This window comes from Callorhinchus milii, unplaced genomic scaffold (assembly GCF_018977255.1).
Source record: "Callorhinchus milii isolate IMCB2004 unplaced genomic scaffold, IMCB_Cmil_1.0 Scaffold16, whole genome shotgun sequence".
Classification (NCBI taxonomy): Eukaryota; Metazoa; Chordata; class Chondrichthyes; order Chimaeriformes; family Callorhinchidae; genus Callorhinchus; species Callorhinchus milii.
In genome coordinates this window covers 15670736-15698161 of record NW_024704757.1, presented here as the reverse complement: position 1 = coordinate 15698161, position 27426 = coordinate 15670736, and the positions used below count along the sequence as shown (strand labels likewise).

General features: G+C 41.7%; 2 protein-coding genes across 4 annotated transcripts; both read right to left on the bottom strand.

Annotated features, from left to right (window-relative positions):
* Positions 1-1454: 1454 nt before the first annotated feature.
* Positions 1455-16009, bottom strand: LOC103186835 (probable cytosolic oligopeptidase A). Its single transcript, XM_042341181.1, has 18 exons — positions 15927-16009; positions 15192-15388; positions 14108-14241; positions 13684-13752; positions 13153-13313; positions 12450-12575; positions 11703-11879; positions 10827-10951; positions 10051-10168; positions 9013-9054; positions 8248-8366; positions 7766-7849; positions 7348-7466; positions 6087-6291; positions 5425-5500; positions 4427-4549; positions 2120-2204; positions 1455-1508 (listed from the first exon to the last, which is right to left on the bottom strand). Exons 1-18 carry the CDS (start codon positions 16007-16009, stop codon positions 1455-1457), a joined length of 2097 nt encoding a protein of 698 aa, XP_042197115.1.
* A 1502-nt stretch (positions 16010-17511) lies between these two features.
* brat1 (BRCA1-associated ATM activator 1) lies at positions 17512-27294 on the bottom strand. Of its 3 annotated transcripts, none has more exons than XM_007906074.2 (14): positions 27247-27294; positions 24479-24626; positions 23945-24099; positions 23540-23687; positions 22602-23007; positions 22050-22169; positions 21313-21401; positions 20990-21108; positions 20499-20685; positions 20117-20190; positions 19765-19870; positions 19441-19539; positions 18830-18987; positions 17512-18435 (listed from the first exon to the last, which is right to left on the bottom strand). In XM_007906074.2, the coding sequence occupies exons 2-14, from the start codon at positions 24603-24605 to the stop codon at positions 17740-17742; spliced, it is 2484 nt and encodes an 827-aa protein (XP_007904265.1). In that variant the 5' UTR covers positions 24606-24626; positions 27247-27294; the 3' UTR covers positions 17512-17739. The 3 variants fall into 3 exon arrangements, with proteins under 3 accessions (XP_007904265.1, XP_007904266.1, XP_007904267.1); XM_007906075.2 differs by lacking the exon at positions 27247-27294 and adding an exon at positions 26289-26404; XM_007906076.2 differs by lacking the exon at positions 27247-27294 and having other exon boundaries at positions 23945-24031; positions 24479-24604.
* Between the last annotated feature and the right edge of the window lie 132 nt (positions 27295-27426).

Here is a 27426-nt window from a genome sequence, read left to right as displayed (position 1 = left end):
ATCAGTTTTCTCTTGAGTGAAGGATCCATAACTCGTGAGAGTGCCACTGCTACAGAATGATGATCGAGTTGCTGTCATGAGTTGAAATGGCAGCACATGATCTCACGCAGTGAAGTGAACGGTGTCTTTTTTTTTGAGAGGAATGGAATGCTCGAATGTACAAAAGAAGCAAAGTAATATTTTGGGCTGAAAGGCTTACGAATTTCTTCACGGATTCTATCTGTAAACTGTGATGATGTTCCACAAGCTAGAAGATAGTGGTTATTGTCGATGTGGATGCTGCGGAAACCGGTATATAAATGTCACTTTTCCTTTTCTTCCCCTTTACGATCTTGAGCGATAGACAGACCAAAAATGAAGTTAGCCGAAAAAAATGTGTCATTTGCAGAATAAGTGACTGAACCAACAGCACCCTGAAAGCATAGCGGTTCTTGCTCTCTGAAATCCCTCATTGTGCAATGAGTTCATTGATTTGTTCCAGTCGATGTCTGTATACTGTCACAGAATTGTTTTGATCGGTGATTGTACGCTATCAGTTTTTCTTGCCTTTAAGGATGTTTTTACGCCATGCTGACGCCATGTGAAAGTGAAGCCAAACTATAGTAAGAGGTTAGATGACCACGAAAGGACGAGAATTTATTTGCCCACGATAGCACATCTCTGCGACACATCACCGGTGTCGTGAGCCGCTTTCTGATGAACACGTGCTTGATATAACTCCCTTTATAATGCAAGTTATTAGTCTATGTTAAGTACTGGCGAGAGAAGAAATGTGATGCGTCTGTTTTCAGTGATCCAAATTCCATGGTTCCAAGATATTTTGATCTGGACCAGAATCTTTCTTTTTTTGGGGGCCAGTCCATTGGATCAGTGTGTTGTTTCCCCTATATTCTATTGTGTCAGTCCTGTACCTGATGTAATGATGTGCAGGGCCGTGCACTCCTGTTAAAAAGTGGACTTGATTTTCCACAATTTTACTCAATTGTTTGGAAAACAGATTTAAGATGAGCGGTGGTGCGGTGCTGCAGTACGATGTGATCTTTGGAAGGCCATTTTTTATGTAGTTTGCCGTTTAGTATTGCTTGAAGATCTGAATTGCTGCTATTCAGTGTAACATAAAGTGTATTGAGCAATGAAGAGTAATGTACAGTACTGAGAATAGGATTAGACTGCATCATATGTATTTTCCACCTGGCTGGTTCCAATATAGCTGAAGAGAAGTGCTTTGTTTTTGTTTGACAAAAGGCTACACTTAACAGGAGTAAGCCCTCGAACGGAGTAGACTAGACACTCGCAATGGTTTTGCTATTGTTAACAGCAGCACTGAATAGCTTCGGTATTGGTCAGCACGAAGGTACCACCAAACAAGGGCAAATGAGATAAAAGAGCAAACCTCAACGCCCTAAACTGGTCTGGTTGGCAGCGGTAATACCTGCATGTCATGGCCGTAAGCACTAAAGCAGGTATCCCAGCTCCTGCTCGCAGTATGCTGCTACGTTGAGCGAGATCTGAGTCAAATAGAATAAAAACCTAAAGAACAATTGTAAGGACACGAGTGCGTGACCTCAGTGTCGGTATTTCAGTGTTAACATTAATCTAGCCACGGAAAAGAACAGATGAGCTGCTTTCAGATTTGACCTTGATCTTTCTTGTGAGATCAGGAGGTTTGACTTTTACTTTCAAATTACTTGGTAAACTGAAGCAGAGGTTAATCAAAAGGCGAACATTACTTTTTAAAAGAAAATAAGCCGTACAATTTTTCCATAACCGAACAAATGTTAAATGTGCAGAAATTATGCTCAGTCCTCGAGACAGTGTCAGTCTTTTATTTTGCTGGATTTGTGCGTGAGTCATTGAGTTGAGCCAGCAGATGTCAGTCCGTCACCTGGGCAATTCTGGACCTCTGGTTTGTGTTGCTACCGGCAGTTGTTAGCAGCAGATCAAAGTTCTGCAATTTTTCTTTTTCCAAATTAATTCCTAAGATTTTTGATGAGATTTGTGGGGTGGGGGGCAAACTAACCTCCTCTGGCTGTCAGCTGGTACTTGTGTTTGGCAATCGGTTAGTTTGAGTGCAAGTTTGATCCTGGTGAAATTGTGTATTTAAAGCAAGGGAACTAACGGTTGGAGTTGGATTTTCTTCGTCAAAATTCTGACTGTCTTCTAAGTTGACGTGTATCCAGTCATCCTTTGTGGCAGGTATCAGCCTGTGCAACCCATGTCCCAGTGTTTAAACCGGTTCTACAATTCTACCCGTTTACTATTGAATGTTAGTTAATTCCCAATAACAAATCCTGCATTGAATGTTTGTCCTTGCACTAAGAACTGAGTAAATTTGCCTCAATGAACCATACCGTATATCCTGGAATTCTTGAAGGGTGCCAATAAAAACTGGTTATGCAACAAAAGTGTTTGTCTTCTAATTGGGGTGTTCAGCAATCACTACATTTAAGGGTGCAAAAAAAATACAGACGGTTCGAAGAACACACTTGAGCCACTGTTTAAAATTTTAAGAGACGAATATTACATTTCCTTCTAGAATATTAATGAGGTACATCCAGTCTTAAGTATTGATACTCATTCACTCCGAGGCTTTTATTTATCTAAATACCACTTTTTAGACTTAATATCTACTCCCCCTCTTACGTGTACACACATTATAGAGTGATATTATCACAATCGGATGTGTATGAAATTCACACAAAAAGCATTTATCCCATTCATGGTGTAAAAATACAGTATAAAAGCATAAACTATTCCCTTGTTTTGTTTAATAAATGGGTTTTTAGATTTGTTTTAACTGAAAATTCTCAATTTCACTCATTAGAAATGCAGGTTTTTTTTTCCTTTCAAATCTGGAGAATAAATTGAAATTTTAATAATTAATAGAATTGATTACAAACTCTGGTAATTTGGTACTGTTGACTGCAATTTTAGAAGGCTTAAAAAAAAGTAGTTTTTTTGTAAAATGTGTGTTGAAAGAGAATTGAAGCCATAACTTCCGAGTAGAGATGTTTATAAACTCAAAAAGAATGACACTGACTCCCAAGATTTCCTACGCTACCACTAATGTTGATTTCATTAACAGTTCACTTCTTATGGTGGTACAAAGCAACCCTATTTATAACTAAACCTTGTGTTCTTTATCCCATTGAAACATCTCGTGTGCTTTGCACCTGTTCCTTTGTAGTGTAATGTGCAGCCAAGAGTTTGGCTCAACTGGGCCAGAAAGTGCTACAAACAGTGAATGACCAATTTATTTTTCAGTGAATTTGAGTGTGGGAAGAATACTGGTCAGAAACACCCTGGCCTTTGAAATAGTGCCATGTGATATTCATCGCGCATTAGAATAAATTAAGGAATAATAAGCATAGCGCAATAGGTAATAAGCATTTCATCACATGGTGCATTGGTTTCTCGGAATCCAACCTCATTGTGATTGCAGTTTTATAGAAAATGGCGCTATCGTGGTGAAAGATCTTTTTGTTGACTATCTGCCTGTCCCAAGAGCTGACGGCCAGCCCTCTCCTGGAAAGGTGACGTGAGAATATGGCCCCTTTGCGCATCAGTGTCACGGCAGAATTATGACTACAGCTATGTCACCGCAACCATTTGTGAGCCACATAGAATCTGCATGAACCAATAGTCATTATCGGAATCCTTCCTATCGGCGCTCACCGCGATGCGAAATAACGATGATTTTTGCAGGAAACCAGATTCTGTGGGAGGAGAATTAAAAAAAAACACACCCTCTGTGTAAATTCAAGGCACATAATTTAATATATTTAAACTCCAGCCTCCAGCAGCAATGTTAATCCCCAATTCAGGCACAGGGGCCAACTGCCACAGCCGCTCTGTTCATAAAATTCATAAAAGTCCATAAGTCTTGAGCAGAAATTCAGGATTGGCATCGCGACCTCGGAACATCTTGAAGACTTCCTTTGGATGAACCCCACCTCCGAGACTCAGCACTGTGTCTCTGAATCTGGAGACGAGCAGGACAAGCTCTTATCTTACACACTTAGTGAAGGTGCAGTTGTCACACCACTGACAACACTAACCTCTCCATTCCAACATTCCTTTAGTTTATCCAACCATTCCCTCCATCCGCTTGTACTCATGCCACAAACTCATGCGGCAAATGTATTTTTCTGTATTGTGAGGGGTTATTTTTAATATTTGAGTATCACAATCACATCTACACCTGTCTAAAGATCCCCATGTTATCCGATTGCTTTTACCTTCATGCCACTGTAAATTAACGTCATTCTGTGAAAGCTATAAGAACATAAGAATTGCTAGGAGAAAGAAGACCAAGGTCCATCTAGTTTGCCTTCCACCATCCTGCAGTCGCTTGACATGTCGTGTCCCAAATTATATTGTATCCCAAAGTATATAAGGTGTTAAGGTAAGTTGCCTTATTGCTTACCTCTGTCCAATCTCAACTAATTTGTCTCTGTTTTGTAAACCAGCCTCCTCAAAGGCTCCAAACGCATCCTGGGATAACACCTCGGCCCATCCGTAGCCATAGTAGCCAGCTGCGTAGCTCCCACTGAACACATGCAGAAATGTGCATGGCACACAGTAATCCTGGGACAGAATAGAAGGGAATAGAGGAGGAGAAATGAATTAGTTACTCATCAATTTGATTTAACCCATCCCATTGAACACAACATTTATTCACTTGAGGAAATAGGCCTTTAGGCTGAGGAGATTCTGAATAATAAATAATTATTAATATTATATGTATATGTGGCTAGCACTCACTGGATGGGGTGTTAACACTGTGAAGTTGCTTTCTACTTGCTTCAAAACAATTGGCCATGGATCAGTACTAGAGAACCAAGAGGAAAAGATTAATAATTATTTTCGAATCCAGCATCTCAGAACATTCAGTCATTTTATATCTACTACGCCTCACTGAATAGATCCCATTTGGCAGGTTTTCTACCTTGTTCATCCAAACCTCTGCGTCTAATAGCAGCACCTTGGGACGTCCTCCCAACGTGAAAAGTGCTATTACAAATGTAATTTGTTGTTGTTGCGTTGCCCTGCTATTACCATGAAGTTTCTGTTTTGAGATGACTTTTACCAAATATTCTTATCTGCCGTACATTGAAATCTACCTTAAAGGTGACTTGCACAGAGAAAATATGGCGACGTGAAAGGCGCTATATAAATGCAATTTATTGTTCTTGTTGTTTGTTATTGTTGTTGTTCACTTGTGCTAGATTTTTGAAAACGCAGTTGATCCAGTACCATTTACCTGTCTTACCCCATCTGTCCACCCATCTGCAAATGACTCCCTTGTTAGATATCTCTAGTTCCTGCTTGAATTTTAATGTGGATTCTGCCTCGACCAACTGTTTCCCCTCTTCCCATCACTGGCTGCCTCTGCTGACTGCAGACACCCCTTCGTACATGTACCTGACGTGTAGTTCCAAGTCCAACGCTGCAAGGAACAACTGATTCAGCAGAATGGACCCACCCTGGTACTGACGGGCTGGAAAGAACACAAATATTGTTATTGATCAAAAAAGCACAGTGGTTCCATCCCTTTACCTCGTCCCTTCCCTCGCCTCCTTCAAGATCCCAAGAGCTTCCACTTTGACTGCCCCTTTGGTCATCTCTTACCCCCCACCCCCCCTCCCCATACCCTTGATCCCCACTCCTCCCAAATCCAACCCCCAGCTTGGGTGTAAACCCTGAACTGTCTAGCACTTTGGGACGTCCTCCCGACATGGAGTGTGCTACATAAATATGATTTGTTGTTGTGATACCAGGGTCATGAAGCGTTTTGAGCGTGTGAGTTATTTGATCATTCGGTTATTCCTGACCCTATATTCTGCTCTTACCAATCACCTCATTTTTTGTTTTACGTTGGCTTTCTTTCCATCATGAACAGAATAACTGATCCCCTCACCCCCCCACGCCACCCAGCATAGCACCTTTCACGTCAGGAAGATGTCTCAAGGCGCTGAGCTGCTTATATACCTGCGCGAAAGTTGTTTAATTAATTAAAATGATATGAAAAAAGAAAAGTAAACGGAAATGGCACAGAAACCCCCCCCTCCCACCCCCAGCTGTACCTTTCACAATCTGTTCAAACATGGACTGAGGCAGCGTCTCTCCCGTCTTATAGTGGCTGCTGATCAGAGATATTGTGTTGTTATCGTACACCCAGTTCTCCATGAACTGTGAGGGGAATTCCACCGCGTCCCACTCTATGTTATTGTAGCCGGCCGCCATGCTGTACGGCACGGTGGTCAGCATGTGCTGCAGTGCGTGTCCGAACTGCAATCAGAGGTTCACACCCAATACACACTGAACAGTACACAACAACAAGTTGTATTTATACAGCGCCCTCCACGCCGGGCGGCGTCCTGGGGCGCTTAACAATGCTAGAGGCCGAGGAAGCTCTTCAGACACGACCTGAAAATGGGGAAAGGGTGGGGTGGGGGCAAGGCGAAGGGATTGAGGGAGGGAGTGCGTTCCATAGCTTTGGGGTGCAGTGGCTGAAGGCGGTAGAGCGGAGGATTCGAGGGACAAGGAGGAGGCCGAAGACAGTAGAGTGGAGGCAGTGGGGGGTGCTGTGAGGAGCGAGGAGGTTGGGGAGAGAGGGGGAACACTAAGGCGTGGAAAGGTTTAAAACGGGCTGACACTCCAGTGCTGGGGGGGAGGGTGGGTGGTGGTGGGAAGGCTGCGCTGTCCTTCGGGTGAGATGTTATCCGAGTTCCATCTGCCTGTCCAGGTGGACGTTAAAGATCTCGCAATGCACAGTTCACTGAGTGTGCAGTAATTTATTCATCGGTACATTTGATACAGTACCTTTTACTTTGAAAGGACAGCTTCATAAGGTACATTGTAATGTAGTGACAGTGCATTTTTGTAGGCAAATACCGCAGCCAATTTTTGCACAGACTGCACAGTCCTGGAAGAGAATATTAGAGCAACCGTACTACTCTGGAGTGTCAACCTGGACCAATGAAGAGTTTGATCTCACAACTTTCTGGCCCAGAAGTGACAGTGCTACACCAACTGAGCCACGCTGATGATTTGCTTTGTTTAACCTGTAGGAGCAGCATGTTAAGAGTTAAGGATTTGAGGCTGATTATGAACCAGCTGAATTGGTGACGTTTCTTGCCTGTTTTAACAAGCTGCTTGTTTGAAGAGCAGTTGCCTCCTGATTTCTGGGATAGTCTCCGGATTAGGTATGGTGTGCCCTCGGCCAAATGTGGTTTTGGATTCTGAAGCTTTGTACCCTTCATGGGCTGAATGGCCTCTTTCTGTACTGCGAGACTCTACTTGGATTCAGAGTTTCTTCTTTAATACCAACCAGCATTCTCTTACCTCGTGAAACAGCGTCTTGACCTCTGTGAAGGACATCAGTGACGGGATGGAGCCAACGGGCGGGAGTTGGTTGCACACCAGGAAAGCCACCGGTTTCTTGTTTAGAAGTTTGCTATTTGCTGTTGAGAGGAGAAAGGCAAATGCGCAAAAAAGAAACTATCGGAAAAAGAGCTGCACTATGTCTTCTGTGTATTTTATTTCCCTTTCCTCTGGCTTTGTGTCATTAGTTTGCTCTTTACTTGCAATTGACAAGCCTTATGCTGGCCAGCTCTGGGAAATCCAATGTTCATCCCTAAACCATGTTAATTCATTGAAGAGCTTTAAATTGCAACAAGGGAAACTAATGATTTAAGCATATTAATTCATAGTAGTTAAATATGCTAAGTCTGCCTCAAGAATCTGTCTCAAGTTAACTCACATATGAAGGCTGTTGTCCAGGAGCCCTTGTCTTTTTCTCTCGGACGCGAATATAGATCCAAGTAAAAGGAAGCAAGGTAGGAGCCTACGGGAAAATTGTTAACCGGCTGTGATAAAGGTTAGATCAAACCGACTTTACCTAAGTATATTACTGCTCATTGTTTATCCTTCGCAGCTTATCCAAAAATGCACGTTTGAGACTTTGTAGTTTGTTCAAATAATAGTAATAATCCTTGCATTTGATATAGCGCCTTATCACGTCCTCGAGACGTCTCAAATCACTTCGCAGTATATACTGTAAAGGGAATTGACTGTATTTTGTGGGCGAAATGATGAGATCAAATGGAACAAAGGGCCTTGTTCATCTGAACCGATCTTGTGGTGTTTGAAAATGAAGCAAATACTCGATTTTCCATCTTTTGGGTTATGGTACAGTTTGTACACTTAAAGTAAAGGAAATCCTTTTTGCGATCACTGTAATACCTTCCTTTTCGTAGACGTGGAAGACAATAACATCGGGGTGCCAGACATCAGCGTCCATTGCAGGTGTAATTGTTATCCCGAATAATTCCTTACTCAGATGAAACAGGCCAGAGAGAACCCTGGGGAAAGAATAAGAGGATTCTGATGTATAGACAGCAGTTGGGGCATTCGAAGCATTTAACAATCGGACCTTAACAACAGAAAAGAGCCGGAGTAGGTGATTCAGGCTACAGCTGCTGTTTTGAGGCTCCATCTGGGAACCGAGATGTACGTATCTCTTTACAGTCTTGTTCCAGCCATTTGCCCCAGTTTGGAGCTGCTTAAATGCTGAACTGTTTAATGGTAACAAAAGTGTTTTATGTGAAAAAATGTTACTGTGAAGCGCAGTGAGTATACTTTGCGTATCGCAATGTCCCACAAATGGCAGCGAAGTGAGTGACCAAGTCTATCTGGAGGATTGTTGGCCAGGACACCCGGGGGAAACTCCCTTCTCTTGTCGAGTAGAAGTCACAGCATTTTTAACGGCCACCTGAACAGGCAGATAGGACTTTGCTCAGGATGTGAACTGGATCCTTACCCAATCACTTGTTATGAACACATTATTATTGTTGTTATTATCCACCTTTCGATGGATCTGGAAGAACAAGTTTGTCCCACATCACACTGTGTGGACTGTTACTTCATAATACCACACAAAAGGACAGAGAAGCTGAATGAATTGGGATATTTAAAAGGGAGATTGTTAGATGCTTGGGAATGACTCACTTTTCCACTGGAAAGTATGGCCTCACTTCTTCCTCTGTTACTCTGCAGTGATTCAATGAATAATCAGAGCAAAAGAATATCAGCGATATCAAACGATTTCAATAATACATTAAGCTTCAATAATAATGATAATCCTTGCATTTGATATAGTGCCTTTTCACATCTTTGAGGCATCTCAAAGTGCTTCACAGAATATAATAATAATAATCCTTGCATTTGATACAGCGCTTTTCACGTCGGGAGGACGTCCCAAAGCGCTTCACAGAACACACTGTAAAGTGAATTGACTGTATATTTGTGGACGAATGCGGCAGTCAATTGCACACAGCAATGTCCCACAAACAGTCGTGGATTGAAAGTGACCAATTTATTATTGTTTTTGGTTTTGGAGGGATTATTATTAGGCTCTGTGTGGAGTAAGGAAACTTGCCCGAGGTTTCGCCCTCTGCCTGGAATTGAACTCAGGTCTCTCGCTTGCAAAGCTAATGCTCTAACCACTGTAATAATAATCCTTGCATTATGATATAGCGCATGATCATGTCTTCTAGACGTCTCAAAGTGCTTCACAGGATACACTGTAAAGTCTAACTGTAGTGACTGTATATTTTGTGGGCGAAGCGTGGCAGCCAATTGTGCACAGCAGTGTCCCACAAACAGTTGCGGATTGAGTTGCCAAATTTCTTTTTTAAGTTTTATTATTTATTTTTGTGGAAGGGATTATTATTCCTGGACAAGCGATCCACCAAGCAACAAACATCTGGGTTCCTACTTGCTGCTCGGTAAACCGAGGCGTGTGGAGTAAGGAAACTTGCCTAAGGTTTTGCACCACCTGGGAATCGAGCCCAGGTCCTCTCGCTTGCGATACGAGCGCTCTAACCACGAAGCTATGGGACTCCACAAGAATAGGAGATGTGTTTAAATAGGAAAAATATGTATCCATATTTAAAATGGAATCGATTTTCAGGGCCAGAGATAAAAGGTGAAGAATCTGCTTGGCTGTGGGCCAGTGTTGTTCACTGTCCAGTGCTGGGTTTGTACCTGAAAATCTTATCCCGCTGACGCCGTACCCAATAGCTTATATCCCAATGTCTCAGCTTGCCTTTGTGACCCTCGCTCTGGGCAAACTGTTCCAAGGTTTCCAGTTCCTGCTGTGCCACTGTCGTACGAGAGGGAGCGAGACATAGACAACGTCACCGGACGACTGTACACGAGCGAGAAGTTACTTTTTGAGTTGTGGGGGGAGACAAAGTTCTCTGCTCTATTTTCTGTTAATAATCCTCTTTGCAAATGTTAACAACTTTTTAATATTTTCCATTCAAATATTTGTCGAAATAGGAACAGGAGGAGGCCATTCAGCCCCTTGAGCCTGTCCTATCATTCTGTTGGATCCTGGCGGCTCATCTGTACCTCAACTCCAAATAATTTTTAATTTCCCTTTTAAAAACAGATTTTTTTTTTGGCAAGGCAGTCAGGTCCTAATAATCTGCTAATCTGCTATTATAATTCACCTACTTTTTTTTGTGATAATATGCTCAGTCGTAAACCAGTGGAAATAGTTTAGATTTGCCCCCAGCTCCCCACCATCCACCCCAATTGTTTCTCCACGCTAACTTGTTTAATGGAAAGCCTGCTCAAACAGCACTACACCCAACCAGTACAAAGAATTATCATTAACATTGACATCCAACGTTTAGTTCTGACTCCAATGGGTTTTAAGCCAAAGTGTATGACTCAGTTTCCACCTCCCTTTTACTCCCCCTCCAACCCCCCCCGGCCCCCCCCCCACCCCACACACACACATTTTCATGACTTGCCTGGGTAACTCTTCATACGTAGACTATTAATGAATTCCCACACATTCTCCAAATTTCCTGCCATGTTTCTATTCAGAGAGAATGCTGCATAGTTGTCGTAGCCGAGGATAATGGCAAATTCACGTCTATAAGCAAAAGCAAATCAGAAGTATATCTTCATCCAAAAGAAAAAATAATCCACTTTATAGTTGGTTAATATTTAGTAAGTGATGACATTTTTTTATTAAAAAAAACTTATGGAACAGAATTAAAACAAAGTGATTCTGGTCAACTGATATCACTTTAAAACATATCAAGTAAGAACTTGCTTTTTTTAATACAGCATTTAATCAGGTCAAAACAGCTCAAAGTGCTTTGCAAGTAATTACGTTATTGTGTAATGACAGCTTTTATAGGCAAATGGAATAGTCATTTGCTCCACCAATGTCCCACGAGCAGCCCTGACGTGAATGAGCAACTCATCTGGAGTGTTGTAGGGTCAGGGCAATAGTGCAATGAGATCTTTACTGCTACCAGAAAACAAGTAGATGGGACCTTGGGTATTAATGTCTTATTCAAATGATGGCACCTCAACCCTTTGCCTTGCAGTGCACTGGAACATCAGCTTAGATTATGAGCTCAAGTCCCAATATGGGGCTTGAACACACAACCTTCTGACCCAGACCCGAGAGTGTTGCCAATTGTGCCCAACCCTGGGAGATGTAATACTTGCAGCAAAGATGTTGTTATAGGAAAGCAGAGAGGGTTTTATTCCCTGAGCCCTGGCATCTCTGCCATTTGGCAGACAAAGTGGGGGGGGGGNAAACCCATCTGAGAACCTAGCAGGAAGGACATCTTATCTTACCATAAACGTAGACATGGAGCTGAGTAAATTACCTCAGTGCTCTGATCTCATCGATCAATGCACCATTGTCGTATTTCCCACCTTTAGCTCTGGTGATGAAGGCTTTATACAGTCTTTTTCTTAACTGTCTGCTGTGACTGTACTCCATGACTGGGTCATAGCTGGGGCTATCTAAGGTAATCTTCCAGGGACCACTCTCTGGATTGGAACTGTTACATACAAAGCGAAAATATTTCTAGATGACGGCGAGGAAGGAGTCGAAATTTGCTGAAACTGAGAAAGATTAAAAACAACACCAACAAATTACATTTGTAGAACGCCTTTCACGTCAGGAGGATGTCCCAAGGCGCTGGACAGTCAGGGATTTGGACCCCGAGCAGGGAGTTGGGATTAGGAGGGGGTGGAGGTCAGGTAGGGGTAGGATGGTGGCTGAAGGTGGAATCGAAGAGGAGGGTCTTGAGACGTGCCTTGAAGGAGGCGAGGGAGGGGGTGAGGCGAAGGGACTGTGAGATGGAGTTCCAAAGGGTGGAAGGTCCAACCAAGCAGAAAGACAATGAGAAAAGCACCAGTCAGACAGTAATAATGCTCCGAGATGGCTAACGCAGCTTTCATCTCCTTGGAATCCACACATACAGATGTTGGTGAACTGTATTAAACAATGGATGCACAGCTGTGTCCAGTGTTAGCTAAGTTCTTAAGAAAAAGATAATTAATTGCCAAATAGAGTCGTGGTTTCTCACTACCCGTAAACCTTGAGTCACTGCATTGGATTGATGTACCTTTGTCCTGTGTCCTCGGCTGCTTTACTTGCTAAAAGCCTGATTGCGGATTCGGGAAGGCCAGCAATGTTGGCTCTGTTTGTCACCAGGATGGAGTAATTATTTGTAGAATCTAATACGTTGTTGCTGACAACAGGGGAAAAATTTGAGAGAGGGGTGTGGGGGGAAAAAGATTATAAGCTGAGTAACTCACTCTCACTGCATTATAGATAGACACTGCAACTTCTTTCAATTGGCATAACTTGTGGTATTTTCCTATTGCTTTGTTTTTGGACATTCTACCCATTGAAGCAGAAGAGGTGACTCAAATATTCAATCATAATGATAATAATCTTTGCATTTGATACTGCGCCTTATCACGTCTTCGAGACGTCTCAAAGCGCTTCACAGGATATACTGTAAAGTGAATTGACTGTGTAATTTTGTAGGCAAATTGTATGTTGTTAGTTGTAGCTTTGAGTTTTGCAGATGGATAATACTCCACCTGATTGATGGACATCCAACTGATCTCTCCAGGATGTCCAGAGCCTTGGGACATCCTCCTAACGTGAAAGGCGCTATACAAATTTAATATTGTATTGTCTACGTGTACAATTACAGAGTGTCCTCCTCGCTAACAACCCTCACTGTGCTGATTCCCTTACAGTCACAGGTTGGTGATTCCTGTAGTCCCTGGGAGTTGACCAGTTTAATGTTTATCTACCTGAATACGCTCGAGAGGTTTGCTAGGTGCAGCTGAATGTCATTGAACCGTTGTTTTGTTTTGCCCTCGAGTTCGACTCCCCCGTTCTGGGCTTGAAGTAGAACTGAATTTATGATGCGAAGCTGCACTTTATCAAGGTGTTGATCTCCCGACTTCAGCTCCTGACAACACAACCGGAAGATGGGAGACTTGCACACACCATAAGTTTCTTGATTCACAACCAAATCACTCAATACTTTTTTCCTTCTTTCCCGCCCCCCTGCAGGCAATTTGCACACAGCCGTGCCCCTCAAACAGCCATGAAGTGAATGACCAATTTTATTTAGGGGATTATTAGCCAAGACACCAGGAGGGAGAGAGAACGTCCCTTCTCTAGAATTTTTAACGTCCACCTGAACAGAGAGACTGTGTTTGTGATAAAATTCTTCACCAAAATGTTTAGTCTTTCGGAATAATCAGCCAGAACGTGGACTATGGTAGACTCGATGGTTTTCAGTATTTTTAGAAGAGAATTCTTGAGGAAACACTCACCTTGTAAGCTTTGTAAAGTATGGCACTCTGAGAAAATCGATTAAACTCTTCCACAACTTGTGGTTCTATCTGCGACACAAAATGTCGGCACAATGAACTCAACAACTTTATTCAACAACACCCAAGACACACCCTCAAAGGCATTGAGATCAATTCATTTCCCCCTCAAGACACGAAACACTTCTCTAATATTCTGATGTTTCTCTTTAGGAACACAGTATAATGTAGCTCTGCCACTGATGATGATAATAATAATAATAATCATCTTTGCATTTGTAATAGCACCTGATTATGTTTTCGAGACGTCTCAAAGCACTTCACAGAATATATTGTAAAGTGAATTGATTGTATATTTTGTGGGCGAAACTAAATATTTTGATGTTTGACATTAAGATATTACAAACCTTACATAAAACATACAAACCTCATCAAAGGCATCCCGTAGTGTTGGATTGTTCTTAACTTTATTCAAGTGTATCACTATTCCCCAACCGTAGTGAAGAGGATACTCCATGATTTCCAACTTGTTGATTATCAATTCCCACGTTATTTGTTTTCCTAATTTAACAAATTACAATTAAGAATTTCTGACAGTCTCACAATTTCACAAGTATAACAGGCTGCAATAAGTATAACAGTCCTTCAAGATCCATCTCAAGACCCTCCTCTTCGACTGTCTTTCGATCGTCCTACTTTCCCTCCTGCCCTCCACCCTCTCCAAAACTCTTGACTGTCCAGTGCCTTGGGACGTCCTCCTGACGTGAAAGGCGCTATACAAATATAATTTTGTTGTTGTCGTCGTCGTTACAAAAGAACCTAGATACCAATTATTTCATCTTGTGTTTATAATGCAATGACAGATTGCTCATCAGACGTGTGGTAACATCATTTGTTTTCTTTGCTCCCACCCACCAGCTATTATCTCTGCAGAAACCTTACGTTAAGTAATGACAGAACACGGTCTTAGAATATTCTGCATGTATGACCAGACAGAAAGGATATACCAATGGGTCTTATAGGACACGGCCTGCGATTGAAGGGGGGTAAATTGAAAACGAATCTGTGGAAACACTATTTCAGTGAGCAAGTAGTAAATGTACAGGACAGGCTCCCTAGGGAGACAGTGGAATGATTTTTTCAAAAGCAAATTAGATAGATTTCTTTTAGGAAATAATATCTCGGGATACAGTATATAGCTTGGGACATGACATGTCAAGCGATTGCCAGGATGGTAGAAGGCGAATTGGATGCACCTTGTTCGTCTAATAAATTCTTCTTTCATCTTGTAAATTCTTATGTTCTTATTATAATTATAATCTGTGCCTAATACTTCCAAAATTGGGTAAGGGAATTGTCACTGGGCTTAGGTGTTGTTCGAATGTCAGTCTCCTGAATGTTGTTATCCATTCTTGTTAATCTTCAAATGATCAAAAAGAATTAACTTGCCGTAATTATCTCGTCACGCGATCTGTTACAAGCGCTTACAAGAGTTGCAGCAAAATGCTTACCAGCAGGTTCTAGTTTATTTTCAAGTGTGTCCAGACCTTTCTCGTATTGTTCAATCAGCAATGTGATCCCAGGAACCACATAGTCCGAGGAAATTATCGAGAATTTCGGAAGCGCTTTGTTATTGAGCAATGGGTTGAAGATAAAGAGCTGATCCTGTTCAATCTTGCTTTCTTTCACATCTGTGGCTGTACAACATCTGACGACGGAGAAAGGTTAACATGGGCAATAGTCTGACTGATGTACAGCTCAGGTTGTGTAACTTGCACCGCATTGATGGATATTAAAATGAAGTAGAAATATATAGCTCTTCAGGGAAGTTCCCTGTGTGTACGTGCGTCTTCCCTTAGGAAGGTTGGTGAAAATGTAGCTGAACGCTGAAGCAAGGGTTCCCCCCCGGTCAACTCAATTATCAGCTTGTGTCAGATCTGCAAGAGGTGTACGCAACAGGCAATGGATGCCACCTTTTCTGATTATAGATCTGATCTTGGTGCTGCAATAGGAATTAGAAAGCTCAGAACTGGAAGAATTAAATTCCTTTTTTTTTGCAATTTTTTGTAAAGCGAGATTGACTGGACATTCTGTCCGTTACACAGGCGCTGACTTAATTATTTCAATTTTGATTGTGGCATTAGTTTCAAACACAGTGATCTATTTACTTGCCTTTAGAAATTATTTTGCCCCCAGTTTAGTGTCAACTGGGCAAAATTCCCCAGCAAACAATTTTAATTTTGTACCTTTCAAATGTCACGAACGTCCATTTCCACACTGAGAGGAACATCACAGCTTGGAGACAGCACCGACTCGGAATGAAATACATCCCATCTATTACTGTTTATTCAAAGCAAAATGCTTTTGTATGTTTGGCAGAACTATACACCTGAACATGTTATTGCCATCTTTTGTCAAAAGTACTTTTTAACATTATTTAGTGTTTTTTTAAGAGAAGAAACAATTGGAAACCCCGTGTAAAACATTCTCAAACGACGGGAGTTCTGGATCTTTATTGAGAATTGATACCTCATGAGCCGGGGTATTCTGTACTGAATTGTTGCATCACACTGGGCAAGATTGGCACCGAGAGCTGATATTCCATTGCCAAACACATCATCTTGGTGGCAGCTCAATCCACAAACTTGAGCCCTCACTAAGTCGCTAGGTAGGCACCAGGAAACCTCTTGGTGAGCAACACAACTCAGCGTGAAATGTATGAAGTATCGTCACCTTCCTAACTTGTTCTTTAAATAACCTCAAATGCAGTCTTTGCAACATAAAGAACAGCTGTTGGAACCTCGGTTCTCCTGCTGATGGGTTGGTTTCAAGCGCTCCGGGACTCTGCCCTGCGTGAGGGGCAGTATATAAAAGCAAGCTGTTGTTGTTGGGTGTCTGGTATAACATAGGCCTCTGCAATTGGAGTCCTCCAATTTGTGGAGTCCTGTAGCTCAGTGGTTAGAGCACTCGCTTTGCAAGTGAGAGACCTGAGATCAATCCCAGGCAGAGGGCGAAACCTTGGGCAAGTTTCCTTACTCCACACAGAGCCTAATAATAATCCCTCCAAAACCAAAAACAATAATAAATTGGTCATTTTCAATCTACGACTGTTTGTGGGACATTGCTGTGCGCAATTGGCTGCCGCGTTCGCCCACAAATATACAGTCAATTCACTTTACAGTGTGTTCTGTGAAGCGCTTTGGGATGTCCTCCCGACGTGAAAAGTGCTATATCAAATGCAAGGATTATTATTATTATTATTGCTGATTTACAGCAGCAGGAAATCCATCAGAATTTGACTTTGTTTTGGTATGTGGAATCTGATACATTGATCATTTCATTGAATTTGTTGGTGTGTTTGGGATTCGTACCTTTTTTCACTGTGTTGCAAACTGTTTCAGTGTGGAACATAGAATTCAAAGAGCATTTCTTTATTTGACTTTCGAAACTGATCTCTACATGATCTGCAGGAAAAAGGGGCTTGACTTCTATAATTTTACTTGTTTTGTTTCAAATGCCCTGTAGCTGGTACGTCTAAGGAACTGTCAATCAGAGAAGCAATTTCATTCAATATAAAATGTAGTTCAAGGTGCTGACAACCCACGTTTTGGTTTGCAAAAACAAGTAGATTTCAGCAATCTGAGTGCTGATTTTAGTTAATTGGGACACCAGCATAATTCTCAGCTTTTGTGGTACGTTGATATATTCTGCAACGCCCCATTTTTTAAAATATCTAAAGAAATGTTTGCACTTTCTCATATAAAGATACAAAAACACAATTAGCCTAAATGGTCAGGAAAACAAAAACACTCAAGTACCAATGTGTAAAAATAGAAAAAATATCCATTTGATTTGTAAACATGATATAAAATGTGTTTTGAGTAAATACAAATAATTTACTTTCACCGTAACAAAGTGTCTGGTGTACAAAATGTGAATGACCACACTTTGAATACAGTACAAATAACATTTGTATAGCGCCTTTCACTTTGAGAGGACGTCCCAAGGTGCTGGGACCCAGTGCTTCACACAGACCTCAAAACAGGCCGAAGCATGGGTTTAATAGCAGTCTGCACCATCCTCATCTGAGTGACTAGCTGCTGCTAAGATGTCCTGAAGCAGGGAGCGTAGGCTGCTCTCGATGTGGTCGCTGCTACAATCGAGCTGTCGGTGTTGAAATTCCAAATCTAACGCGATTATAACCTCCAGGACGTGTGTCCCATTCTGCAAATTCAAGCCATGATCACTCAGCCAGCTGCTGAAGCTCTCTCTGCCCAGGCTGTGTCCATTTAGTATCTCGTGAACTTCTTTGCCATCTGCACGATTTCCGCTCGAAATAATCTTTTTTAGTTTTATAAGTATCTCGCAAGCCTTCTGAGCCGCGGGTCTGTCACAGTCCCACAGCGCGTTAAACAGGACGCTAAAGATTCCAACGTCACACAGGTTCTGGAGAAAGCTCCTCACTTCTGCAGACTGCGGGTTCCTTGTTAGAAGAGCTGTATAGGGACACGGGGAGAGCTTAGCTACTGCTTGGTCAATGAAAGCTTCTGCCACTTCTAGGCTGTGAACTTTGACCTCCCAGTCCAGGTCTCCACTCCCTGCCATCAATACAACTGAGATTGAATTCTCTAATTCCTGCCCACTCAGCACGTCGCAATGTTTTGCCCACTCAGCAAACACCTTCACCACAGCCCTACGCGGAAAGCCTTCTGAATCCTGCTTCAAAATTTCCAGCAAACGGGAGAGAATGGTTTCCTGGAAGGCAAAGTGTAGATTATAACTTCATTATGCAAATGCATAATGTCATTCAACACATTCTGACGCCATATTTCCATTTACTGGGTACAGTGCATACTATTTGGATGACTAATATTAATAACCCTTGCACCTGATCTAGCACCTTATGCCTTGACGATATCTCAAATCGCTTCACAGGATTTACTGGGAAATGGGAAGGAAAACTTCCTCATGTAATCACTTATTACACATCCCAAAATACTCCAGAATACAAAACCCTTTATTGCCATTCACTCTCCTTTTAAAAAAATAAGTTTGGGCTATACCTTTATGTATCACCTAATGAGAGAATATATCTTACAGAATAACATTTGGTAGCACTAAAAATTTAATAATACTGCCCTAACTTCACCTGATTTAGTAAAGGTTGCCAATCGTGAGCCAGGTATTTCATCTGTCCCAGTGCAGTTACCGCACTCGCCCGTACGTAACTTTCAGGGTCTGAAAGCAGGTCCACAATGAGTTGTTGAATCCCAGAAGAAGCGAGTAACACACAGAAACTGTCGCTTTCTGTAAGAAATACAAAACAGCCAGCTATGAAACCCAGCTCAATCAGAATTTGATAAACGTAGATACATTATAAATTCCCAATAAAGATCTGGTTTGTGTGTACTGACCAGCTGCATATTGAGGTATTCCAAATTTTTTTTAGAATATTTGAGATGCCTTTCGCAAGTAGATCAGTTTTATAACAGAGAGCAGGTGGCCGGTGATGATATCAGTTCATGCTTAGCTTTGAGCAGAATGTTGCTGCTAGGTGAAACCTGAGTCAAAAAGTTTTCCTGCATTTCCACCAAACAGATCTGTTTCATCGTAACTAGCAGTTCCGTGCATTAATCAGCACCAGGATAAGGATGTTATGCTGCTTGTCTGCTTCACCGTGTATTTGTTGAGCACTCTGGTTAGGTATTTTCAAGTTTATCCCATTAATGAAACTGCAATTATTGCCTCCACATACTGTACCTTTAAACTGGAAACACAGATGGCCAAGGAACTCAAGGGTGGAATCTCGGACCTCCCAACGGATATCAAATAGTCGTTTCTTTAGTACAGATGTGAAGTCTGAGAAAAATGAAAATAAATCGGGACTGATTCTAACCCCAACCAGATAGGTTTAATATGAACTGCACCAACTGAACGAGTGGGGGGATCGGGGGATCTGAAGTTTGCATTAACAATTTTACATTAAAAAAACCCAATAGAAATATTGCTTACAAAAATCATCCTTGTAGAGAAAATAGACATATTTGATTAAATAGACATAGTATACGGATTCCTATTCCTTACCGCCATTTAAAAACTCTTGAACCTTGGACCCAAGTGTATGTGAATCTGTAGCTTCATTACAATGTTGCATCCAGCAAAGTAAAGCCTGGAGAGATTTCTTCAGAACCTAAATTGTGAAAACATGAATACCAACAGAAAATTTATGTATTTCTAATTGGATTTCCCATTATAAAGACACATCAAACAGTTTGCTATTGTTCTCCGTTGATGCCAGTGAATCCGACACCATTTAACCACAGAAGGCATCATAGCTTAGTTCGATCCACATGCACTTTTCAGCAGGAATCACTGGGTATCATTCAGGAGCGGGCTGGCTGGCCTGCTATGTTCAGTCCTGTGGAATAGTACTTACTGTGGGATCTGTATCTGGGTTTCGGAGATAGTCGAGGAGAAGGTTCATCGTATTCCCCACTTCTTTGCAGCTCCCTGAAATTACAGTAATGTCAGCAACAAAGAGAACTCTTCCAATTGTGATGAATATAAATATTTTCACACAATTCATTACTGTAAAGTGGCAAAGCTTTAAAAAAAAGCATTCAAAATACCTGGTTTAACTTCAGAATATTAGATGCAAGGATTATTAATTAAACTAAATTAAGACTATTTATCATACTTTTATTCTTGTGGAAGATCAAGACCAGAGGACTGGGAGCAGTTGGGTATCGCTGTCACATTCCCCACAAGATTAACATTATAATACTTTCGGTACTTAGTGTATTATTCCTGCTTCCTACCTGCCCACTGAGCAACTGCACCGAGGGTATCCAATCCTGCCCTCTGAACTTTGATGCATCCGATCAGATGTTTGCTAAACATTACACCAGCAGGAGAGGTTGGGATGGCAGCACCAGTGCACATCTGTAAGACTGTCAGGAGAGAGCTGGTCAAGGCGTCACACTGCAAATCCACGGGCTGCAAGGGCTGGAAATGGAAACACACAATAATGGGTTAAATATCAGTTTTGAAAAATCCATTGTAAACTACAATATTCCCCTCTTAATGGATCAGACTACATCCAAGTGACATTGAAAATGGATTGACGTGGAAAAATGCTATTGACTGTAAATTAACCACTCCAAATATCCCAGTATAATAGTATAATAGTTCCATCCTTACTGAACGTTTCCATATCATAAAGATTTTATTTACCTGTCAGCTCAATCCCAAACCTGGCAGAACAGTGCTATGAGTTTGAACAGTATAACTCATGATCCTGCCAACTTACCGTTTCCAACAGTTCTCGAAGATATGAAATTGTCTGACAGAGTAAGTTAATACAAGTTGACTTTCTGATAAGGTGATCCTCAATGTCAGCTCTGCAGCCTGATGGCACCTCCAGCAAAGCTATATAAAAGAATGGACATTCAGGTACTTAAATGTATATCTTAAAATGTTTAAGCAAACATTTTGTCAACTTTTCCACTGTTGTGTAAAACTGTTTGTTTTCAAACAGAATCAAAATCCCTCGGTATAACATTAAACTTGATAGCTTGAAGATAAAGTTTAAGTTTTCTTAATTGCGTGGCTGTTAATCAGAAGGATAATTACCTGAATCCTGGGGTTGTGTGGAGGATACAGCAATGGAATTCAGTGGTTGGAGCACTGTTGTCAAAGATTGCCTTCTCAATGGCTGTGGACTGAACAAAAATACATTCATTGGAATTGCTGAAGCCAAGGAGTAAAAGCTATTGCCATCCAAACATACAAAAATGACCGGAAGTCTAAAAATGCTGCACATATTTCCACTGATTTTTACCCAACTGAATGTTAAACCTCTCCACTGAATTAACTAATTTTTTTGAAATAGAGCACCTCTTCTTTAAGGATTAAAATGCCCTCAGGACTGCATGTGCTCTATTATCTTCTGATAATTATATTTTATGAAAAACATCTACAAAACATTGCTCTAGCTATACCACAGCCTATTAAAAGAACCTAGTTTTCTTACTAAGACATGGTACAGATCAAAGAGGTGGACACAGTTCTTGGAGCATTCTTTAACACAAAAATCCACAGGGAAGGCTGTTTGAGAACGTTTACATTGTAACTTGTTCCAAAAAGAATCTTTCCCAACACATTGATCCTTATTTTTGAAAAACATTTTAAGTGTAAGGTTGTTTTTGTTCAAAGTGTAACCTTTAACAATAAAAAGACAATGTCATTGTCCAGCAGCGAAATTCCTTCATAAAACTACTGGACCTTCACTCCTATTTTTAAATATATGTAACTTATTTAACTTTGTTTAAAAAATATAATATTCAGAATTTAGCACCCGTTAGGCATACCAGTTCTGCAGCTTTATGACCCCTGAAGCAAGTGCTAATGCTTCATTCTGCTTCAGTGTGTTCAATAAGATGCCCATTAACTCCCAGATGCCAGAATCCAATACCTCAGATGGAGCAGTCCTGTAGGATCAAGTGAAAACAAAGCTCGATTAATTCTATCCCACAGTGACTAGTTAAAAATGACTCTTAATCTACTATTCCTGGTTGTGTCTGCCAATCATACATCTCTTATTTCACACCAGGTTACAATATTTCTTTTCCTCCCATGCACCTCACAGTCTTAAAGCGAAGACAGCAATCTTAAACACGCAATTCGAATATGGAGGGAAGCATTTCTAAGTGCCATTGCAAAATTATATCACATTTATCTCTGCAATCACCCAGCTATAAAGTGATTTAATTCATCATCCTTCAGTTAGTGATGCAGAAAGTGCCATGGCTCGAGACTGTGATGTGAAGTATAACTATTAACTACCGTCTAATTATTAACCACTGTATAACTATTAACTACTGTATAACTATTAACAAAACACAAAGAATGGTTTGTTTTACCTGGATAAATTCACAAACAGTTCCACCAACTGCTGACCAATTCCATCCAGGTCGCCCTTTACAAGCAATTCCACACTTTCTGCTACCTTTGGCCACAGTGATGCTATGACAACTGGATGGCAGGTTCCAGACACTTTGGATAGTAGTTTCAGAGCCTGTCGGACTTTAGAAGGGATACTGGACCTCAGGAAACCTTCAATGTGTTCAATAATTGCATAGGCACAGTCTTGGCACTCAGGAGATGGCACAGAGGTAATTGTATTGGTTGTGTCGGTATCCAATGGGATGTTGGCAAGTTCAGAGTTTTGGAAGGAGAAAGTCAAAACATTGGCTAAAAGTTGAATTGCTGCCGAGGCCACAAACAGGCTTGAATCCTTCTGAAGCTGTATAATCGCCTCAATGGAACCTGGAGGTAAACAGTAAATAAAATGTAATCCTATACTGAAATTATAAACCAGACAATACAGATATTTTAAAAAATGAATGCTAATTTCATACCCGATTCATTTTGCCAGCAGCCTGGTTCAATAAATGAGGCAATGCCTCCCACTAAAAGTTGGGATAGATTCCAACTGTATTATAAAAGCTTGTAGTCAAGAGTCCACCATGCTTTTTCACTCTAGAGACATAGCACGTTCTGATTGTTTACACCTTGTTTCCCACCCACCAATGCCCAAGTTACTGTTAGCAGCAAAGCAAATGAAGCTCCAGAGACCTGTGCAATACTTATTCGCTGTTACTTTTTTCTTTTGAAGTGATTGCTCTCATTTGACAGTCATTTTTAAATTGCAATATGAAATGCCTTTTCCTCGATTTATTCATCTCAATAACAATTATCTTCGATTAAGGTTCAATATGGCATTTGGCAAATAATCACATTAGCAAAGCGCAAATATCTTGACAACAAAATAGAATTGACACAAGAATTGAGGTATTACCATGCTTTTGGAGGAACTGAAGTGCAGCTTCATGCCGGAGCATATTTTGGATTCCCAAGAGCCAGCCACATCGTACGGTTGCTTCTTCCCACACCTCTGTCCCCAGATTTGCAGGATTCCCGAACAGACTGCTTACAATCCCATTCTCCTGCAAAAAAAGAATACCATATATAGCTCGACATAACAATTATCAAGCATTCAAACTTCACTCTTGAATTCATGCTCTCTGAGCCCGCCAATAAGAATACTGTCTGATAATCCTTCTTGGTGACCAATTATTATATTCTTGCCTGCCCATCGTCTTTTTATGGATCTGCCTGAACTATTTACCAAATTTTTCCATGATGGGAAGAAAAAAATCTAAATTGCTGTTTGAAAATAAAGTCTTTTCTGACTGCTCCTTACCTCCAATTCATCAAAGTAGTCATTGGAAGCTGTGAACAGTCCTGTCAGCCTCAAGATGAATGAGAGGATCCTGGGATCGAGGTCCTTCTGCTTAGGCACATTTACAATTACATTTGTCAGACATGGGTTCTGCCGCAGGAGACACAGTCCAGTCTCTGAAGGTTTCAAGAAAAGAAAATAACAATAAGTAAAATCTTATTACAAAAGTGTTCTTTTCCTGTCCAATATTCACCCTGTAGGTTTTCACAGTGAATTGGCTATGCCACTCAACAGGCCACAATGTTGGAAGCAGAAAAACTCACATCGGAACAAGGGCTTGTTTTAAAGCATTGGATAGAGTTGCACTTTTTATTTGGTTATAATTGTTTCTAAGTTGCATGCCAAAAAATCCTAATGCTTATCATCTTGATGATCACCAAAGAAGTACCCAAAATACACAAAGCACAACTATGGTAATTATCTATTGCCACAAATATATTTATCTGCCAATACTGGTAGTGCGAAATGGGTTAAATAAGCTAAATAGATGGTTACCACATTCAAGTACTGCCCGGAACCAATCCAGCAGCTTCTCCAAACAAGTGTCATCGATAAGTGACTGGCCAGTGTCTCCCAGGACTAAACAGACTCGGGCCAGCAGATCCACACACTCCTGCTCCATTCCCCAGCTATGGTAGAAGTCCTTTTTGGAGTAAAAAAACACCTCAATCTTTCGGCTTTATGCAGAACTAATTACAGTATGGCAAATAACTGTTGTATTCTATGTATACATAGGTTGTATATTACATATATCCAAGAAATAACCTGCTATAACTATTGCTAATTACAGTTTCAGCATTGCAACTATTCAAGTTTTATTACTTGTAAGTTATCCAAGTTATCCATTATCCAATCTTTATTTTACAGAAATTTAACGTACACCAAAAAGACCATTAGGAAAATAAATTTAACTCACTGATTTTAAACTGTATACTTTCCTAATAATAATTTTAAACATCTCTCGTCCTCGCCTTCAAAACTCTCTATGGCCTTGCTCCTTCCTGCCTGTGACCTAATGCCATATCGACCCGTCCGTTCCCTCTGCTCTGGCCTGCTCCATGTGGCCCCATCGGCAGTCAGGCCTTCAGCCTCTCTGCCCAACCTTCTGGAACTCCATCCCAGTCCTTTTGCCCTGCTCCCTCTTGCTTCCTTCAAGGCAGTTATCAAGACCCTACCCTTCTTACCCTCCACCCCCCGATCCCAACTCCCTGCTCAGGTCCCTGATTGTCCAGCGCCTTGGGACGTCCTCCTGACGTGAAAGGTGCTGAACAAATGTAATTTGTTGTTAACTAATAGTACATTATACTGTACAATTAGGGTTGATTTTGCCCCATTTTGTGTTTAATCCACATTGAAAAGTACAGTATAAAACAAGTTCAAAGCATTGATTCAATTATCTTGAAGTGACTTCTGGAATTAAGCATTACTGAAGTACATTTTAGAAGTTGTTTTTAAATGCACAAGTTCTTAGCTTTTAACATGATTAAAGAGCAGCAACTTTTTGTTACCCTTTGTTTTGCCCATGTAGAGCATTCCTTAATTCCTAGTGAAAGAGATTTTGGAGCAGAAAATATAAATCCTGGTTCTAACTCTGAATTGCTCCACTATTGGTTGAGGTGTAAATTTGTATTGTATTACAAATCACTCCAGCAGTATAAACAATTGTTAGTTAACGATACACAGCATTTTGATGGCATAATTAATTCAAAACAGAGGTGAATAAATTATATAATATATAATAATCCTTGCATTTGATATAGCGCTTTTCACGTCTTCTAGATGTTTCAAAGTGCTTCACAGAATATGCTGTAAAGTACTGTATATTTGTGGGTGAAATATAGTCATACTTTATGGAATAAGTTTTATTCATAATCCCTATTTGAAAATTAAGCAGATTATGAAAACAGTCCACTCTTTTGAGTTATACCAGAAAATGTACCACAGGTGCCACGTTATGAACAGGTGTGATGTCGTTTGTCGGTATTTGACTGAGAGTTTATGCTGTTTTTCTCTCTTATACTCTTCCACTTTAATAGCATTACTACTGCACTTTGAGTGGGACTTTGCCTTGAAGTTAAAAATAATAAAGCAGGGCACACTAAGAAAGCGAGAGCCGACAGCCAGGACATCCCAAGTATTTTAAGGAAGAGTAGAGAGTTTCAAAACCGAAATTCTGGATATTACAAAACAACGTTGACACTATAAGAACAAGCTGATGTTCAGCTGCCCGGCAGGTGTCAACAGTAATGTGTAGTGAGACACAAACATCTTTGACTCGTTCATCTTCACCGCTAACGCCAGTTACCTGGAAGGGCTCGTTTGCGCGGACGAGTGGGGCTGTGCGGATATCTGGGTCACACCCAGCGGGAATTTGTACGCATGTTTTTTTTGAAAAAAACAAATAACTCAAATAACTTTCCTCCTTCAAGGCCGGTCTCGAGACCTTTCTCTTTGACCGTGCCTTCAGCTTCCCTCTCGGCTCTCTACCCCCTCCTCGCCCCCTCCCTTCCCTCCCCCTGACCATTTCCCCCCAATGCTCGGGTCCTGACCCAACTGTATAGCGCCTTGGGACGTCCTCCCGACATGAAAGGCGCTCTATAAATGCAATCTTGTTGTTGTTGAAATGTGAATTGCTCTGCGTGTCTGTCTCACCAGCAGCTGAGCGGAGCCGCTTCACTTCACCGAAAAACCAAGCGCTTCCGAGCCCGTTATCCCCCCCACCCCCCACAGTGTAAAATTTCGCCCACAAAGCACACAGTCACTCCGCTTCACCGTACGCCCCGTGAAGCGCTTTGAGGCGCCTCTAAGGCGTGATGAGGCGCCGTGTCCAACGACAAGGGCTGTTTGCGGGGGGGACGGGGGACGGGACGACAACGTCCTGGCTGCCGCAGGGCGCCCAGGCAACGCACAGTCACTACACCAGGCTTTTACAGTGTACCCCCTGAGGCGCTCTGAGGCGTCTCGAGACGGCGTGATGAGGCGCTGCTATCAAACACAAGGATTATTATTAGTATTATTAAAAGGGCTGTCAGGCCCCCGACCCTCTCCTCCCCCCACCCCAGACCCCCCGACACCCCCCCCCTCCTCCCCCCCCCGACCCCGACCCTCTCCACCCCCCGACCCTCTCCTCCCCCCCACCCCAGACCCCCCCCGACCCTCCTCCCCCCACCCCCTCATTCCTCTGCCCCCCATTTCCCCTAAAAAAAATGGATTTCCAACTGAGGTGAGGGTGGGGGGTTAACGTGGGGCGAGTCGGTCGGTACCTATCACGCGGTGCCCCTTCCCCGCGCTCACTCGCCTCTGGACCCGGTAATGGCGGCGGCGGCGGCGCAGAGGGCGGGGCCAAGAGGGAACGTACCAAATCATCCACAAGGAGCGAGGGGGGGGGGAGGCGAGAGGAGTAAACCCACCGTGTGATAACAAATAAACCCCGAATAAGTCGC

Excerpts from the sequence above, each read along its gene's own strand:
- LOC103186835 (XM_042341181.1), bottom strand. The coding sequence starts at position 16,009 with ATGTATTTCATTCCGAGTCGGTGCTGTCTCCAAGCTGTGATGTTCCTC. Across the intron at positions 10,169-10,826 it reads ACGTATGAAGAGTTACCCAG|TGGCACAGCAGGAACTGGAA; the intron begins GCAAGTCATGAA and ends CTCGTACGACAG. Across the intron at positions 7,467-7,765 it reads CTGGACAACAGCCTTCATAT|CAAATAGCAAACTTCTAAAC; the intron begins GTGAGTTAACTT and ends TCCTCTCAACAG.
- brat1 (XM_007906074.2), bottom strand. The coding sequence starts at position 24,605 with ATGGAGCAGGAGTGTGTGGATCTGCTGGCCCGAGTCTGTTTAGTCCTG. Across the intron at positions 21,402-22,049 it reads GTCATAAAGCTGCAGAACTG|TCCACAGCCATTGAGAAGGC; the intron begins GTATGCCTAACG and ends ATTTTTGTTCAG. Across the intron at positions 21,109-21,312 it reads CACACAACCCCAGGATTCAG|CTTTGCTGGAGGTGCCATCA; the intron begins GTAATTATCCTT and ends TCTTTTATATAG.